The 20,464-nt window shown below is 38.9% G+C and overlaps 1 protein-coding gene across 23 annotated transcripts in view; it reads right to left on the bottom strand.

Annotated features, from left to right (window-relative positions):
- Positions 1-20,464, bottom strand: part of ADAM22 (ADAM metallopeptidase domain 22) — a 237,305-nt gene that overhangs the window by 201,031 nt on the left and 15,810 nt on the right. For all 23 annotated transcript variants that reach the window (XM_021063337.1, XM_021063339.1, XM_021063338.1 and 20 more), the window contains one exon: positions 1,090-1,166. In XM_021063337.1, the coding sequence (XP_020918996.1) occupies positions 1,090-1,166 (77 nt within the window). The remainder of the gene's footprint in view (positions 1-1,089; positions 1,167-20,464) is intronic.

Genomic DNA, 20,464 nt, shown 5'->3' with positions numbered 1-20,464 from the left:
AGGGCTGCTCTGCTCAGAAACACTAGCTGACAGAGATCTGGTGTCTTCCCACCTGCCCAGGATAAGAAGTGGGATACTAATTAAAAAAAAAAAAAAAAAAAGTGAATTAACAGGAGTTCCCATTGTGGCTCAATGGGTTATGAATCTGACTAGTATCCATGAGAAGAGGTTTGATCTCTGGCCTCACTCATTGGTTAAGGATCCTGCGTTGCTGTGGTTGTGTATAGGCCAGTGGCTACAGCTCCAATTCAAGCCCTAGCCTGGGAACCTCCATATGCCTAAAAAAAAAAGCAAAAAAAAAAAAAAAAAGTGGATAGAAAAGTAAATATCTTGTAAGACTTATTAAACACTATACTTACCAAAAAAGAAGCAATTAAATGCAGTGACTTATCAAAAGCCACTTCCAAGTCTAAAATTTCTAATATTCCAAATCTAAATTCTAGTTAGCAAATGACAATTTGCAAAATTACATAGTATATGCAGAATAATTTAAATCTTACAGAAACCAACCCCCAAATCCAAGCATCTACTGGCATTATTTGGAATCACACTATCATGCACCCAGTCCCCTGATTCACTGAGCAAAAAAGAATCACTTTCCTTTTCTGCTGTTCTTAAGAAAGATGTTTTAATACCCAAAGTATTATTTTCACAATGTATTGTCCTTCACAGGAACCTAGATAATATATATTTTATGCAAAATGGTAGATTATGTTTCCCGCAATTTTACATTCTTTTTTTTTTTTTTTTTTTTGGCCTCACCCATGGCATGCAGAAGTTCCCAGGCCAGGGACTGAACCCTCACCACAGCAAAGACCTGAGCCACAGCAATGACAACCTGCTGATCCACCAGGAACACAGTTTTACATTTTTAAATCTGAGACAGCTGTCCAATTTCAAGCAGATATCCATTTTCTGTTATTTACCAAACCACATAACTTACAGTCAATACAACAGTTTCAAATATAGTGCTTAACTGATACAGGGAGACGAAATAAAATACAGTAAGAAAACAAAGCTTTAAAGAAGGATAGAAAGTGGATTCAGTGTGTATCTGAAAACAGTGAGTACAGCTCAAGAAAGACTTACTGATTTAGCAGGACATCAAGAATAAAGGATGTTCCAAAGACATCCAGCTGGAAGCTTGCCTGGTCAACGTGAGTCAACTGCAATATCAAAAAGACAAAAGATCTTTATTATTCAGACATAGAGATCAAATGATATGCATTGCTTATGATCATTCACAAGTTTTATATCGTAAATTATAAAATCAATTCAACACAGAAATTAAATGAAAACAAAGTAAACTTTGTACCTTCTTAGAAGTCATTCACTGATCTGAAGTGAAGTACCACTTAATCAAGGAGGGTAAGAACCCTGCCTTCCTGCCTTATCTCAAGTAGCTAAACACTCAATTACCAAGAAGACTGAACTTCATTTCATTCTGTTGTAAATGACTGGCTCCTTTAAAACTAAACTTTGATTATTAAATAGGGAAGAAAGAAAAATGTGTTCACTACAACAGTAAACAAATATGGTGAATACAATCTATTTACAAGGAAGACATCTACACTTCTTTAAAAAATACAGCTCTTTTCATCCTATCTCAAATGCATAGTTTAAAAGGAATAGTTCAGTTCTAATTTACCAAATGTAATTCACAGAGGTTTCTGCATTTTACCAGGAGTAAAACGGAACCTGGGCCCGTCTACTGCAAACATCACCCATCAACATTTTATTGGGAAAAAACAAAACAAAACACTATTTCCTATGCCAGTCTAGGCACTGCTAGAGAAAATTACAAGGGACTCTAAATTTAAAAACACGCTGTGCTACCAATAACATTAATATTACCGTAATGAATAATCATGTGCGTTAACTGACAAAAAAAAAGCAAAATTATTTATTCCATCTGACTCCCCGTATAAAGAACAGCTCTACCTCAGCAGAATTATAAATTATTTGATTTTTTATTTATACATGTCTATAGTATCCAAAATGTTTAAAATAAACGTGTATAATTCCTGCAGTGAGAAAAGCAAACAAACACTCTTTTAGAGACATACACCATGTGAGCAACCGTATTTAGGCAGCATGTGAGGCAGATGGTGACACTGCTCCCAAGAACCAGTGCATCTTAGGAAGGGACATCCTAGGACTCTGTGGGGGATAAAGGGCACCTGGAACACAACTGGGATTTTCACATTTAGCTATGATATCAGGAGAAAGGAGAGAGCTAAATTAATAATCGTAAAGCTTCCTGGAAACAAAAGATAACCTTCTGTTCTAAAATCTTTGAGGAGTTCCCGTGTGGCTCAATGGTAACAAACCCGACTAGTATCCATGAGGATGCAGGTTCAATCCCTGCCCTTGCTCAGTGGTTGGGGATGTGGCATCTCTACAAGCTGTGGTGTACATCACAGACATGGCTTGGATTCTGCACTGCTGAGACTGTGGTGTAGGCCAGCAGCTGTAGCTCTGATTTGACCCCTAGCCTGGGAACCTCCATATGCCACACATGTGGCCCTAAAATGCAAAAAAAAAAAAAAAAAAAAAGAAAAAAAAAAAAAAAAAAAAAAAAAGAAAGAAATGGGAATGGGAGAATGCCATACCTCAGTTACTAATACATTCCAATCCTTGTGAAACCCCAAAGATGAACAACAAATGGGATACTTCTTAGCCTCAAAAACATTCAACCACAAATCCCTACTCTTCCCAGTAAACATGCAGGATATTACCATATGCTGGCTTATTTTTCTTTTTATGATAATTCTTAGAGCTGTAACTTACTCTTCATTTCCATACATGCTACAGATCATATCCCCCCTGATCTTTCTAAAACTGACTCCTCACCAAAACCCGAAATGTAAGCCCTATATATTCTACCATACCAAATACCAGCTTTCTCTCCCTGCATACTAAGATCGGCTACGAGCACCTCCTCCGTACCAGACATAGTGGCACACAGTCCCCAAGGACCCACCGTATCCCATTCACACTCAGTTCTCTCCTCTACTCTTTAATTCCACAAGAATCCCAACTTTTCCTGTAGTTTTCCTTCCTCGCTTGTGCGGAGTGCTTTTCCAAACCAGACTCTTGGGTAGTGATCTCCACTAAGGCCATTTCTAGGAAATGACTTATCTACCCTTCAAGACTTAGATCAAGTCCCTTTTGGTATTTATTAGCCTACTAGCCCATCCCTAAGAAAGTACTACAGACTAGGTGGCTTAAACCAGAGAAATTTACTTGCAGTTCTGGAGGCTGTACGTCCAAAATGAAGATGCTGGCAGATCTGGTTTCTCCTGAGGCCTCTCTGTTTGACCTGCACGTGGCCATCTTCTCACCGTGGCTTCATGTGGCCTCTTTTCTGTTTGTGCATTTCTCTCTCCTCTTATAAGAGCATCAGTCATTCTGGATGAGCATCTGCCCCTTTGACATCATTTAATCTAATTACCTCTTTAAAGACTCTGTCTCCAAATACAGTTGCCTTAGCAGTTAGGGCTTCAACATATAAATTTTGGAGGCAACACAATTCAAGTCAAATAGTCCTCTTCCATGAAGTCTTCCCAACCCCTTCCAGTCTCCTTCTCTTCAATACCATTCATTTTGATACAAGGGCCTCAATACTGACCAGCATCAGGCATTCAATAAGCACTTCCTGACTAACTCATTTGAAGGTGCTTTCGATCCACCACCTGGATGCATAAATAAACAGCAATTGGGAATTCCCACGGCAGCAAAAAGGGATCAGTGGCCTCTCCAGAGCACTGGTTCAATCCCCAGTCCAGCATAGTGGGTTAAAGGATCTGCAGCTTAGGTCACAACTGTGGCTTGGATCTGATCCCTAGCCCAGGAATTCCTTATGCTGCAGCCAAAAAAGGGGAAGAAAAAAAAAAAAAAAAAACAGGAATGCACAGCTATAAATTACCTGCTTTATAGAAATGCCATCTTTCCATCAAGGTTGCTCTTAATGCCATCTCCATGGATAATGTCTTTTGTTTTGTAAAAAACTCTTTTCTGAGTTTCCTGAAGTGTTAACAGTCATGTTTTGGGAACTGCCTGAGGAGAGCTCCATTTACCAGGCTTGATGTCTCAATCAAAATGATGCTCTCTCCCCTCCATTCTTTCTCAGTATTTATTGCAGTGAACAGGGCAGAGGACACAAGTTATTCATCATGGTATCCTGATCGCAACTTGGATTCAATCAACATTACTATTCTTTTGGACCAAGATGTTTCCTGTTTGCATTACTTTAGTCTAATTCTTATATTTTCTTTTTCCTTCAGCTTCAGTTTATACGTGGTATCTTATTTTACTGATCTCATCCTTATCCTAAGGAGAAACCCATTACTTAAATTAAAAAGAAAATCTACTGACAGCAAGTTTAAGTCCTGTTTAGTGAAAAATGTTTGCATTATTGACAGAGACTTGAAAGTTATAATCTGGTAGAAATGCATTCTTTCAAATTACTATGTAAGAATGATTTGTGATTGCTAAACTACTAATCAAATGCTTCATTACCATGGAGTAATATTGAGAGAACTTCTAAAGCTCATATAATACATATCTTTATTTTACAAATAAGGGAACTGAGGCACATGAGCAAATGTCATTTCCAAATTGCACCACCCGGAAGTAGAGCAGGCGTTTCACCTCCTGGCAGGCCTTTTCCACCATGCTTCATCTCTGCTTTCATCCTGCAGTTTGGAGGTGCTTGCGGGTTTTACTGAGTTCAAAGCAGTAATTATTATAGTAGGAACATTCTTAGAGTAATGAAAATGCTCTAAGAGCACTTTTAAAGCATCTGAAAAGAAAATCAAACCCTGAAAAACAATCTTTGCAACACTGACCTCATCAGAAAAGTCAATAACCTTACCATACTGAGACAAAGCACAACCTTAGAACTTAAGAATTATAGTTTACAATGTATATGGAAATCCATCCTTTAAGGACAAAAATTACACAGGTATGGTAAAGTATGTATGTTTCAAGCAGTGAGACTGACTTTTACCACAGCTGTGAGACAAAAGATTGAGGAGAAAAATGCAAAAATATAACTATCCAGATGGCGAGAAAGTTTAATACATCAATATAATTACATAAGGATAATTTTAATTTCAAATTTAAAAATGAATCATACAATTTGGGACCAGAAGAACCTGATACAATCCCCAGATTGAGGCCTGTTTATTATTCATGGGCAATAGTTAAAATTTAAATGTGAAGTGAATATAACCCCCATATTCCTTATGCATTTTTTTCTTGGCAGCATTTTCCCCCTCATATCTCCTAGAGCTAATGAACCAGAACCAACCATAAATATTCCAAACAGCGTACAAATGAATTTTCAAGACTGCTTATTTATAACTTTTTTAAAAGCAGAGGTGACACTAATTATTTTCATGGTAGAATCAGAACTTTGACACAAGGAGAAAGACAAGACAGTTGGGGTTTTTAATTAAGCCCAACCTCTATAATGAATCAATATATATCAGTGGAGTGGGAGTATTACCAGCCAAATGGCATTGCACACAGGATAATTCTGAAGATAATTAACATAATTAAAAACAAGTCTTCAATGTATGCAACAGAATCTTTAGCTTTCCTAAATTCCTACCTGCATCCTAAATTCTTTTTTGCCATTTGATTGCTTTTACTTAGGGTTTTTTTGGGGTTTTTTTTTTTGTTTTTTGTTTTTTTTGGTCTTTTTAGGGCCACACCTGCAGCATATGGAAGTTCCCAGGCTAGGGATTAAATCAGAGCTGCAGCTGCCAGTCTACACCACAGCCACAGGAACGCCAGATCTGAGCCGCATCTGTGACCTACACCACAGTTCACAGCAACACCGGATCCTTAACCCACTGAGCAAGGCCTCATGGATCCTAGTCTGATTCATTACCCCTGAACCAAGAGGGGAACTCCCTGATTAGTCTTTAAAAAAAAAAAATACAAGTGTAATTCCTGGCATCCTATACTTGTTAGTTCAATTAAAAAAATACCATTAATTACTTTTATCTATTTTTCCTGTTTTCTACATCAGAAAAGGCAATCGAAGAATTACCATAATCTCAACTCCATTGCCTTATGTGAACTTCTGACAAAACAGCTCAGAGAGTCTGATACTACCCATCTACTAACATCAAGATTCCTCATTCTAGGAGTTCTCATTGTGGCTCAGCAGGTTAAGAACCCAACGTTATCTCCGTGAGGATGGGGTTTGATCCCTGGCCTTGGTCAGTGGGTTAAGGATCCTGCGTTTCTGCAAGCTGCAGCATTGGTCGCAGATATGGCTCAGATCTGGCATTGCTGTGGCTATGTCAAAGTCCAGCAGCTGCAGCTCCGATTTGATCCCTAGCCCAAGAACTTCCATATGCTGCACATGCAGCTGTAAAAGATTTAAAAAATACATATTCCTTATTCTAGAACTTATGGTGGCCACATCAGCCATATAGTTTTACCCTGGCAATTAGTTAAAATATGGAACTGATTTCATGAAGCAGAATCATGTAACAATGGCTTTTATTAACAGAGGATTCTACCTCATACATATATAAGCGTGACATATGGAAGAACATTAGTGTTTTCTACCCCAATCCTACATCCACAACTCTACGTTAAATACTTGCCCCTTCCATCTAGTCAACTCAATCATGTCCATAGTTGTTATAATCTGTATCATATATTGCATTTAATTTATACATTATCTTTCACCAATATGTTCTTAAAATCCAACCTTTTGCATTTAGTGTAGCAAGAACCAAACTGTGTCTAGCAACAGGATTTTTACAACAAAATGAATGAAACGAAAACAAAAAAGCATCACCTTTAAAGCCAGGCAGAACTGGGTTTAAAGTCTGGGTCTTCTATTTATTAACGAAACAAAGTAGGGCAAATTGTTCAATGTCTCTGAACTGAAAGTTCTTTGTCTCTAAAGACTAAAAATAATAATACACACTACATTTCACAGTAAATGTAGATTTCCTGTGAAAACTAGAGGATAAGTTACAATCCATCCAACCTTCAGGGAGCACTGACCATACCTCAGAAAATAGCCAGGCCCTGGGGAGACAAAGAAGCGTCAGACACGGCCCTGGCACCTAGGAAACTCACAGTCAAAAGGGGGCTCTACTAACAAAAATTATTACAAAGTATTTGGAAGTCCGGTAATAGATATATGTACACAACACAACAGCAGCCCTCCTCCAGCTGCTGGGTTACAGAGGACTGGTAAGGTGCTGCTCAGACCAAGAATACTGAGGAAAGCACTGTGAGTAGAAGGACCAACAAAGGCACAAAAACAGGAAATAACTCAGCATCTTCAGAAACTGTAGGAAATGCAACACAGCATTTGGACAGAAGACATGAGCCTCGATTGTGGAAGAACTAGCTGGAAGCCCAGATGCCAAAGAACTTCCAAACCAGTGGTGTGCAATCCTGACTGCATATGAGACTTGTTGTGCAGGAAAGCTTTTAAAAATATACCAGAGTCTGGGCTCCAAACTCAGAGAATCTAATTCTTTAAGTCTGGAAGGGATCCTGGGCATCCATAATTTTTAAAGAATTGGCCTGTGATCCTGAAGGGTGGCCAAGGGTTCAGAACCACTACTCTAAATCAATGTAAGATATTTAGTCTTCATCCTGAAAACAGAAAGAAGTGGATGTAAAAGCTTTTAAGATGATAGATATTCAAGAAACAATAGTTGCCTTCCCTTCCCTTCACAATGTATGACAAAATATGCTTAACTTTGAAAACGGATGATCTACTTGCTGAATGTCCACCTATTTCTTGCAAATAAAAGGCATGTTTTTTCAACAACTGACTGTTTTAATTTTGTTGAGTTCAACCCAAACAGTAAAAGTTTAAGAAAAAAAAAAAAAGAGGTGAATAAGACAAAAAAAAAGAGGAAAATGGGGATTCCATCTGGTAGCCTCCCCAGATAAATTAAGTAAGGTCCAAAAGGTTTCCAGAAACATCTCTACAAGCACCGTGGCACCTTCGCACACAGTAGACTCTCAACATACTTAAAAAAAATTGTTTTACAGGCAATTGCCTTTGGAATGGATGGGCAATGAGATCCTGCTGTAGAGCACTGGGAACTATGTGTGGTCACTTATGATGGAGCATGATAATGTGAGAAAAAAGAATCTACACATGTATATGTAATTGGGTCACCATGCTGTACAGTAAAAGATTGACAGAACACAGTAAACCAGCTATAATGAAAAAAAATTAAAATCATTATATTAAAAAAATTTTAAAAAGGAAGAAAAGGAGCAATAGATTGGAATTCCCATGGAAGTTTTTAAAGAGCTTTAATCCATATGGGTCTAATGCGTAACCAATTCCCATGGAATTCTTCTTTAGTCGGACTTGGTCTACAATTCAAATGCCAGTTCTTGCTATTATTTGATGTGAAAAGTTAGTTTTACAATTGATGTAAACACATCCAGATGATGTGGACATGTGCCTGTTTGGGGACAGAGATTATGTCACATAGATCTCAGCACCCAGGAACCCTAGGTGAAACTATCACACACACACACACACACACACACACACACACACACACACATACACACCAGTGGGCTTTTGTAGATGAGTTTCTGAGAGGCATTCTCTGACTCTGCCTTGCTGAGTTTCCAGTTCCGGTGTCACTGAGAGCCCTGGATTCTGTGATTCCTGGAGTGGCCCCTGCTCCCACAAGCTGGAGGCAGAGGGGCTGTGCTGACACTGGCATTGGCTCTTATTTTCTCATCTCCATTCAGGAAGTCAGGCAGCCTCATTACCTATTTATGCACTGCTATCTTCTGATAAATCAGTCTCTCCATCATCTTGGCCATTAACTGCCCATTACTAGGCCTTCATCTCAGGCCTGAACAAGAAAATGCTTACTCGTGTAAGCCTGCAATTTGAAACAAACCTTTACAGTCTTGAGTAGCGTGAGAATGATACAATATGTTGTCATATTGAACCATAATTAAATCTGAGTGCAAGGAACCCCAACGTTTGGATGCAATAAAATCAGCAGACAGGACTTCCCATCATGGCTCAGGGGTTAACGAGCCTGACTAGCATCCATGAGGATGTGGGTTCAATCCCTGGCCTTGCTCAGTGGGTTAAAGATCCCCCATTGCTGTGAGCTGTGGTGTAGGTCACAGACACAGCTCAGATCCTGCATTGCTGTGGCTGTGGCGTAGACTGGCAGCTATAGCTCAGATTAGACACCTAGCCTGGGAACCTCCATATGCCACGGATGCAGCCCTACAAAGACAAAAAAAAAAAAAAAAAAAAAAAAATCAGCAGACAAAACCCCTCAGGTGAACCAGCCCTGGGAAACAGATATTCTCCCTTAATGCAAGAAAGGCTTAGGAGACAGCTGGTCTTCCTGGCCCCACTGCTGACTTCACATTTTATTTTGGAGGGTTACTAAAACTTTCTATGCTTCATCTTGTTTCTCCCCGAATGTGAACTGAAAATAGTATGAATAAAGAATGCGGTGAGAAAAACACTTTAAAAGGTTGTTTATGGTAAAAGAGTATACATAAGCTTGTTGAAAAGAATAATGTGGCTACTAAAAGCTAAACAAAAGAAACATAGAAAAAGCAGAGGAGGGGAAAGGCAGTTAAGCTGGTATATGATCAAATGAATAACTAGCCAGTTCAGCTCTAAATCAGATAATTTGAAAAGCAGGCCTGGAAACAAGGACTGTCTCTGCCAGCTGGGTCACAGCCTTTCCTGGAGGCAACATCAAAAATAGGTCAAGTCCAAAGAATAAAATTAAGAATGGTGAATTCTTCACACCAAGATTCACTTCAGCCAATTGTTATGTCAATGGATTTGTGTTTGCTTGCTTAATTTCACCTTCTTTATATAGATATTAGAGGCATGCGAGAGTTAAGGCTTAGTTAAGGCCAGCTCCAAGTGTTTGCAGAAACAAAAATCGGAATTATCACTGACCAAAATCCCACGATAGAAAGCAGGCACATAAGAACTCCTTGGTATTTCCTCAAGAAACAAATTTACATAAAGCAAGAAAAGTTTTTTTCTCCTGGAAATGAAGGCTAAAAAGTATGTAATTCTAGAGGAATTTATATGTATATATGTATATATGGAAATTATGTGTGTATATATATATATATATATGTAAACACACACACACACATAAACATACTAAATTTTAAAAGGACCAAATTCCTTCTTTACTATCTCAACTGTCCAAAAGTTTTCCAAGAACACAGTCAAGAAATAATCTAGGTAAAATATTGCAAGAGCAAATCTCTTGCTTAAAAGAAGAAGAAGGCAGGAAGTCTTTACCATCAAGGATCTTCAAAAGATTTTTTTTTTTCTATATGTAACTTAACAGTCACTCACCAAAGGCTTTCTTTATTAGGACACAAAATAAGGGCATTCCAGAGACACAACCCCCTGCAAGTATATATATATTTTTCCCCCCCAGGGATTTCCCAAGTAGCTAGAATGAAGATTGGTTGGAAGACCACTCCAGTCATCTCAAATACCACAACCATGAAGTGAAGGAAGGAATGGATGGGGCGGGGGGGGGGGGTGCACCTGTGTGAGAGAGAGAGAAATTGATTGAGAACAAGCAGGTAGATTACCAGCCATCTCTGAGGAGACCATTTCTCAAAACCATGGAATCTTTCAATGCATGTCACATTTAAAACATGGCAAGAATCTGCTACAGCAATTCAGGATGACATGAATCTGACTTCAGAATGATTAAATGGATGGTCTTCCACATAATACCAGCTGGGTGTCTCCAAGCTACCTTGAGAGGTGACTCCTTGCCCTTAATTTACAGCAAAATTGAAAGAATCCATTCATGGTGCATGTGTATTAGAAAACAGAAATATACAGGAGAAAATTTTGTTGTATGTGCTGCATTGCATGTATCTGGTCTATAGTCTTTCTGGGATACAACATTCAAAAACATCTCAATCTAAAGAGTAAAAACTTTCAAAATTGTTGCTAGGAAAAATCTAGGAGGTAGCAAAACAAGAAAATTATTCTGTTGGATAAAAGTAAGGAAAGAAACGCTAGAAATTACTTTTACATGCACTTCCATTATTTATTGGAGCTAGAGATTATCAGTCCCTGCAATAAACAGACCAATGGTGTCACTTCATCCTTGGCACTAAACAAGAAAAGCGAAATGCCTTTTAATAATGCATTGGCAGTAAATAATCTCTTAAAGTATAAGTTCTCAGAGACACTATTACTCAGAGAGACAGAAAAACTCACAAATCAAGTACATTATCCACTGTAAACCCAGTAATGCCTGCATGTGCCAACGTAAGCATGAAAATAAGTACTACTTGAAACAAGCCAACTCCATAGCGCTGGGGAGTCCAAAGCTAAAAAGATCCAATAGAAGGAATAACTGCTGCCCTAAAAAGGGAGCAGGATAGAGATATTCACCAGAGGGTCTTCTGGACCTACGACATGCTAACAGGGTAAGTGATGTGAAGTCATTAGCAAAAGTTGACTTCCCCAGTCCTGAAGTACATCTTCATTAGAAGAAAACCACAAAAGGAGTTCCCATTGTGGCTCAGGGTAACAAACTGGACTAGTATCCATAAGGATGGGAGTTTGATCCCTGGACTTGCTCGGTAGGTTAAGGATCTGGCGTTGCCATGAGCTGTGGGGCAGGCCAGAAGTTGCAGCTCTGATTCAAACCCTAGCGTGGGAACCTCCATATGCCACGTGTGAGGCCCTAAAAAAGACGAAAAAAGAAAACCACAACCAAACTTCAGAGATTTCTAACTATTGTTTTGATTCTGTGTCTGAATACAAAACAGAAATAAAATCCCAGTCTCAATGCTCTTTTTCTCACTGACATGAACGCAACTCTTGAGAGAAATAATATCATGTCAAAGGCTGATGGAACTCGACCTTCTCTGTGTTAGAAACAGAAAGGATACACAAAGAGGATCAGAATGATGGTGGAGCTTGGGAACCAGGAGCTTGATTGGAGCCTTTCGATCCTCCCTCTGCTTAAACTCTTGGCCTTAAGCAAAGAGCGAGCAGTCAGGGGAACTGAACACTGAAGGGGCATGTGTTCCAAACATGACTCAGGTTTCTATGCTGTTGATGTGTTTCTATATAAAGCTAAATAAACCAAACTCTCTAGCTGTCTCTATTGGGGGGCAAATTAAAACACTTGAACAACGTGTCCATGCATCTGACATGCTGGGTTAGAGAAAGGATTCCTACAAAATACCCTGATTTTCTTTTACAAAGGAACAAAGCCTGGGCACAGCCTTTCTTCTGCTTTTTTGTAATCATTTTTTTTCACTTCTTGTTGCTCTGAAGCAAATGAATCCTTTGAAGTCACACAGAGTTCACTTTTCAATTAATTTATTAAATGATACTCTGGGAGAACTGCTTTACTTCTGAGAAGTCTGTAGGTTGTCACTCTGAACTACCCCCACTGAGTTTCTGGGAAGCTGCCTCCTGGCAAAGCCTCCTAATCGAAATGTTCCCCAGATCAGCACCCTCAGCAAACACCACCAAGGTGTCCTCTTTGTCCTTCTCTGGCCTTCCTTGCACACTGCGCCACCTCCGTTACCACCATCTCGTCCCGAACCCTACCATGTGCACAGGACTCCATGAGAACCATGCAGACTCTGCAAAAGATACAGGCCCTGCCCACAGATCTGTACTGTCTAGGAAAACATGGTACTCTTGCACAAGGCAGCAATATAATCCAATGCTCAGCTCTGGTCCTACAGAGTTTCCCCTCTGTTTTAGACCTGCGAGCAGTTACTTATGAAAAGTGGCAGAGGGTAGCCAAGACTCCAGCTTCTTGGAGTTCCTACTGTGATATAGTGGATTAAGGATCCAGTGTTGCCACAGGTATGGTGGAGGTCGCAGCTGTGGCTCTGATTCTATCCCTAGCTGGAAATTCCATATGCCATGGGTATAGCAAAAAACCAAAAACCAAAAACCAAAAAAAACCCCAAAACTCCAGACTCCAGAGCCAAATTTCCTGTTCCTAGCTCTATCTCTACTCCTTCCCAAACTGAACTATCTTGGACAAGTCTTTGAAGCTCCCTATGCCTCAGTTTCTCCAGGTAGTAAATGAGAACAAAATATCAACCTCTGAGGGTTGCTAAGAAGACTGGATACCACTGGGAAAGCACACAGAAGAGTCTAGTTCCCTCAATGCTATTTATTTTTACCCCACATGAGCAGCAGAAGTCTGAGAGTGTGTGATCGAATTCTGGGTTCCATCCAGATGTCAGAATTATTCTTGCTTCCCCTTGTCACTTTCAAAAGACAGTTCCTCTGTTCCTCTCTCTTTGAGGTCCATGCCTTACAGCTACAACACGCTCCACTCTCAACTCTACACCAACCACCTCTGTATTCCCAACACTTATTATCTTGCATGGCCCACAGCGTGAGCTCACTTAAAAATTTCAAATAAATCTGACAACTTTTATCTGACAATAGGATGAAAGAAGGTTATTTTTGCAAACTGTAATTAGCTGAAAATGAGAAGTCATTCTCAGGAATGTAACCATAATAAAGGTTTCTTTCATACTTAGTTAGACTAATTATTTTTAGTAGTTTCTTTGTTGGTTGTCTAGTTGTTTGTAGGCACCACCACTGTTAGAAAGGGCACATATAACCTGTCTCAGCACATGCATTCTACTGATTCTCCTTAAAAATTTCTTACCTGTGCTCATTTTATTTAACCAACATTTGTTGGTGACTTTGTAGCCGTTTGGTTACATGGCTTGAAATATGCATTATCTATTTATAGTTCAGAGGGAGAAAGAGGGAACTTTGAGCTTTAGGAAACCTCAGTTATGTGATTCATTTCCCACCTGTAAGAAAAAAAACACCTACTCAAAACTATCTTGAAAAAATGGTTGTGGAGCCTACTTTGTAAGTTTTTGAGACAGTTCCTCAAGCTCTGTTTGTAGTTTGTCCCAATGCTGAATCATCTTATTTTTTCTCTTCAATAGCTAACAGAATCCTCTTAATGCAATTTAGACCTATTTCCTCCATTTATGAAACAGGATATGTTCAAAGATGATTTGAAAGTATGCCTCTCATCTACTAGGTAGAAGAAACTATTAGCTACTTTGTAAGCTTTATGGTAGGCTGGCATTAAAATTATCTACCAACTACACAGGATAAAACATACTGCAGAAAGAGTGATCCACAGCCATATATGTATAAACATAACAAAGAAGTATATTTAAAGGCACCAAAGTACTACCATCTTGCAAAGAAGGATCCAAGTGCCATTATATTGGGGGATGGATTACTTTCAGCCAGTATAGTGAAAATTATTGTGGTCTTCTTTGGTGAGATAATACCATCCTTTGAAAACACAGAATAAAACTGAAAACATGGCCAGGGAAATGGATACTTTCAAATATTTTTTCCAGTCCAGTTTTTACTAAGCTCTTCGATCACCCATTTTCTCTGAAGCAGTAATTTGCTACTCATACTTGATAGACATGCTCTAGCCTTGGGGTCATTGTACCCACTGTTCTCACCTCCTGAAATGCTCTTCCTCTGATATTTGCCTGGCTTACTTCCCACTTCCTCCAAGGCTTTTTACCAATGTCACTTTCTCTGTGAGGCCACTGCATCACCCTAATAAAAATTACAACCCAGGCTCCCCACAAACCCCACACACACCTAATGTCCATTATCATGCTGTACTTTTTTCTTTTCCATAGTACTTACTATCTTCTAAATATATTATATAATTTATCATTTATTATGTTTTGTCTATCTACTAGAACATAGGGCCCATGAAGAAAGAAATGTGGTGTTTTCTAATTCATTGATATATCCCAAGAACCTATATAGTACCTGCCTAAAGAAGGCTCTCAATAAATATTCGTGGAGTAAATTTTTAAAATGTAAGTTCACAAGTAAATAATTCCATCTCCTTCTCTCTCTCTCTCTCACACACACACACATTAATATTGCCCCAAACAGTTACTGAGCATAATCTGAAAACTAAAAGAACCAATGGAAAAAATTTTAATGACAAAGTTGGCAAGTTGAAACTTCATAAGTAAAAGAACAGGAAACTAAGTCTATTAAATATTTGCAGTCTTCTCCATTCCCTCATTATTCAAAGATAGAAAAGAGAAATCAAGAATCTCTAGTTCTAATGAAAACACGCTGCAGAGAATAGGAGCTATAAAAAGGCATGATTAATAGCTCAAACATAACTAAAATACCCAACTGCACAATGGCCAGAAGGTGCAGGGACAAGGGTAGCTTTTTCTCTCATTGAGTGCAATATGAGAACTCAAACAGACCCAATGGCCCTATGGAGATGTGATATTCCACAATGACCCTCCAGACAGATAGACACACAAACACCCCAGTACCATCACCAGCAACAATAATATCTGCACTTGGAGCTTCTCCTGCTGAACACTTTCTGCGGTGAGCATATGATGCTAAAGGAAAAGCATACGGGCTTCTTCTAACCCAGTTATTTCTTGAGAAAGAGAAATAACACAAACAATTAACTGCGGAATAACAGATTTTGGAAAGAATGTTTGTTGAAAACTGTTGGAAATTCAGGAACACATGGTTGATTGATTAAGTGTTAAAATATTTATTAAATATGGGAATCCACAGCAAGAAAATGGAAGTTCTTCCATTGAGCTGAAGGCAACATCTAAGGCTGGGGCTGAGTCCTCTCAACAAGAGGCTGAGCAAAGGAATTTATGATCACACCTGGTTTACAATGGGACCAAAGACAATAGAATGATACAAAGTAGAGGGCCAGAAGATAAAGGGAAAAACAGAGAACTGAGAATGACTAAAGTTTTCTTAAAAACCATATTAGAAACCACTGTCTATACACTTTAAAAGAGTGAATTTTATGGTATAAGAGTTTCAATAAAACCATTATTAAAAAACTACATTAAAATCAAGATTGTGGTCATTAATATATTTCAAATGCAAAGTTTTCACAGAAGAGGAATGGTCTTTGTTATAATAACAGCCACCTTCTATAAAATTTGGGGAGTCCTATCTTCCTCAACTGTCTGTTCCTTAGATTTTCACCTTTTGAAGTTCACAGATTAAATATGTTTTTAAAAAATAAAATAAAGCAAGCTATTAAAATAGAGCAATTATCCTCTACTGAAGTTAAACGTATAGGGAGTTCCCTTGAGGTTCAGCACATTAAGGATCCAGCGTTGTCACTACTGCATCTCAGGTCACCACTGTGGCACAGGTTCAATCCCTTGCCCTGGAACTTACACAGGCCAGTGTGTCCAAAAAGAAAAAAAAAAATGTTTAAAATACAGATTCCAACATTCATCCTAGATTGGGAACTCAGTTCAGCCTGTTAACCTCTTCATGTCATGCTCTCTCCTCCTTTCCTCACTCCCCAGATGGGAGCAGCCCTATGAGGACATAGACTATTGACGTCTCAGCTGATTCAGAGATGCTTCTCATTCCAAAATAATGGAGCTGCACTGTTACTTATTTAATTTTAAGAAAACAAAACCCATCTGATGTTTGAACCAGTATGTGTATGTGTTGGAACCAATATGTATGCGGGCGAGGGAAAGGGGGGGTAGAAAATTTACTTGGCTTGTTAAATTCCTGGAAAAAATGCAGTGAGACCAAGGCTGGAACCCAGAATTAGCATCAGGGTCCAAACTGTTCTAGCCTCCTGGAATATTTGATGCAAATCACGGCTCTCTGTGCAATCAATACGAGAAAGAGAAATCCAGTGATCTTCTGTGTACACTAGAAACTGGGCAAACAGTTTTATGCAGAGAAATGGTTATCAGAGCTAAAAAAGAAAAAAAAAAAAAACTAACATGTACTGAGCTAGCTCTTACTCTATGTCAAATGCGCACCCAAAAGCTTCACATATATTATCTCCTTAAACCTCATGACACATGAGCTGGATTCTATACTTTGTTTGCGTAAAACCCAGGATTAGAGAACTTAAGTACACGCCAAGTTTATACAGCTAGTGGCAAAGGCAGACTTTGTATCCATGCAGTCTAATTCCAGGTCCTCTAACTCAATTACTGTCTTATAATACTTTATTAGAAGAAACTATATAAGGGAATTGTTTTACTAAAAATTAAGACTTGCCTTCTAAAACTACAGTAGATCCAGACAAAACTTTCAAAAAGATACATGCACCACTATGTTCACTGCAGCTCTATTCACAATAGCCAAGACATGCAAACAACCTAAATATCCATCAAGAGATGACTGGATTAAGACGATGTGGCATATATACACAAAGGAATACTACTCAGCCATAAAAAGAATGAAATAATGCCATTTGTAACAACATGAATGGAACTACAGATTCTCATACTAAGTGAAGTAAGTCAGAAAGTGAAAGACAAATACCTTATGATATTACTTACATGTGGAATCCAAGGTATGGTACAGATGAACGTATTGACAGAACAGGAACAGGCTCACAGGCATAGAGAATAGACTTGTGGTTGTAAAGGGAGAGGAGAAGGAGTGGGATAGACAGGGAGTTTGGGGTTAGCAGATGCAAACTACACTTAGAATGGATAAGAATGAAGTCCTGATGTATAGCACAGGTAACTATATCCAATCACTTATGATAGGACATGACAGAAGATAATATGAGAAAAAATATGTGTATAACTGGGTCATTTTGCTGTATAGTAGAAATTGACAGAACATTGTAAATCAAGGTAATTGTATTTACTTATTTATTATTGTCTTTTTGTCATTTCTTGGGCCGCTCCTGCGGCATATGGAGGTTCCCAGGCTAGGGGTCCAATCTGAGCTGTAGCTGCCAGCCTACACCACAGCCACAGCAATGCAGGATCCGAGCCATGTCTACAACCTACACCACAGCTCACGGCAATGCCGGATCCTTAACCCATGGAGTGAGGCCAGGGATTGAACCCACAACTTCATGGTTCCTAGTCGGATTCATTAACCACTGAGCCATGACAGGAACTCCGATAATTTTAAAGTTTAAATAAATAAACAAAACTACAGTAGTAATATAGTAATATACAAACACAAAGAAGCACGAAGAAAAGAATGGATACGGATAACATCAAGAAGAAAAATTTTAATCTGTTACAGCAAAAGATACTTTGAGGATAAATAGATAAGCCACAGGTTTTTAAAGTCTTTGCAACAGAGATAACCAATAATAGGAAAGAACCCATAACGTACTGAAAATGCCTGTAAATCAATTTAGAAAAAGACACTTGAAATATGGGGAAAGTATATGATTAGGCCATTCAAAGGAAGAAATAGAGATCACCAAATCTCTATTAGTCATCAGGGAAATGGAAAGCAAAGTAATTGGACACTATTTCACACCCATAATCTTGTCAGAAATGTCAAAGTTTTATGATTCCAAAGTATAATAAAGATGGGGATACATGGAAATTCTCATGCCTCTGCTAGGAGAGTGTGAGTATATTCTTGTGTGATTTGGCAATATGTGGGGAAGTTAAGAAGGGACAAACCCTGAGAATCAAAAATTTCACTTCTAAATATATGCCCCGCAGAAACACACACACACACACACACACACACACACACACACACACGCATGCGTCAATGGTATACACTGCTTAACAGCAGCAGAAAAATCAGGAACAATCTATAATGCCATAAACAGGAAAATAAATACATAAATGAGGGCAGGTTTATAAAATGGAAAGCCAGATGGCAACAAAAAGGAGGGAATTCAATTATTTTACCTGTAGCACCATAAGAGATTGAAAATTAATGTTGAAAAGTGGGAAAAAAGATATGTATGATACCAAATACATACATTTAAAAAACACACACAAGATAGTAACGTACATATTGTTTATGGATCAATGTTTCAAGAGTAAAAGTATGAAAACAAAGCCAGGAAAGATGTCTACCAACTGCAAGATCATTTCCTCTGGGAAGGAAGGGGAAATAGAAGGACAGAGAGCACCAACTACATCTATAATGTTTATTTCTTAAAAAACAGGAGTTCCCGTCGTGGCGCAGTGGTTAACGTATCCGACTAGGAACCATGAGGTTGGGGGTTCGATCCCTGCCCTTGCTCAGTGGGTTAAGGACCTGGCATTGCCGTGAGCTGTGGTGTAGGTCGCAAACGCGGCTCGGATCCCATGTTGCTGTGGCTCTGGCGTAGGCCGGGAGCTACACCTCTGATTGGACCCCTAGCCTGGGAACCTCCATATGCCGCAAGAGCAGCCCTAGAAAAGGCAAAAAAAAAAAAAAAAAAAGACAAAAAAAACAGTATGCTGGAGTTCCATTGTGGCTCAGCGGAAACAATCTGACTAGCATCCGTGAGGATGCCGGTTCAATCCCTGGCCTTGCTCATTGGATTAAGGATCTGGCGTTTGCCGTGAGCTGTGCAATAAATAAAATAAAAAATGTTTTTGACTCTGGGTGACAAGTACAAGAGTGTCTATCACATTATTCTATCAACTTTTTTGTATCCTTAAACTATCTCAGAATGAAGGCTTTTAAAAAATTTTTTTAAGTAACAAAAACTATCTCAAAGAAATTTTCACAGGCACCTTCACCTGCCTGATTTCACTGAGACCACATAACAGCTCAGGGATGAGTAACACGGCCGTAAGAGATGCCTCTAATACTGTTGCCAGGAAAACTACAAGAAACAAAAATTCATGGCTGGAAGCACAAAACTCGATCTTCTAAAACTTCAGCCAGAGCTGCCTCACAGGCACTATGCTCTCCTGACATGAATCCTGTAGGATGGTTTTTAAAACTATGGGTCAGATCCTGACCAAGAACAGAGTAGAATGAAAAGCATATACTGCATGTGTGAAAGATAAGTATGGTTTCATGACACACCTGTGTATGTGTGTGTTTTCACTCGTTCATATGAGAACTTTTACACAAATGTTCATAATGACATTATGCATTATTTCCCCAAAGTGGTAACAACCCAAATATCCATCGAAATGAAGAGATAAATAATGGAGTATCATTCATCCATAAAAAGGAATGAGGTCAAACCTTGAAAACATTATGGGAAGTAAAAAATGCTAGTCACAAAAGACTACATAGTATATAAATCTGTTTATATGAAATGACTAGACTAGGCAAAGCTATAAAGACAGAAAGTAGATCTGTGGTTGCCTCAGGCTGGGGGTGGGGACAGGCAGGGCAGGAGCAAGTCTGGGAAATGTGCCTGAGGTTGCCCTTTGAGGTGATGAAAATGTTTGAAATTGACTGCTGTGATGCTGCATAACTGTCTGAAAATACCAAGAAACTTTGAATTGTACACTGTTCTTAAATAGATGAATTCTGGAGTTCCTGTCGTGGCACAGCAGAAACAAATCCAACTAGGAACCATAAGGTTACAGGTTCGACCCCTGGCCTCACTCAGTGGGTTAAGGATCTGGCATTGCCATGAGCTGTGATGTAAGTCGCAGACGCGGCTCAGATCTGGCGTTGCTG

This window comes from Sus scrofa, chromosome 9, assembly GCF_000003025.6.
Source record: "Sus scrofa isolate TJ Tabasco breed Duroc chromosome 9, Sscrofa11.1, whole genome shotgun sequence".
NCBI classification, from domain to species: Eukaryota; Metazoa; Chordata; class Mammalia; order Artiodactyla; family Suidae; genus Sus; species Sus scrofa.
This window is presented reverse-complemented; position numbering and strand designations above follow the sequence as displayed.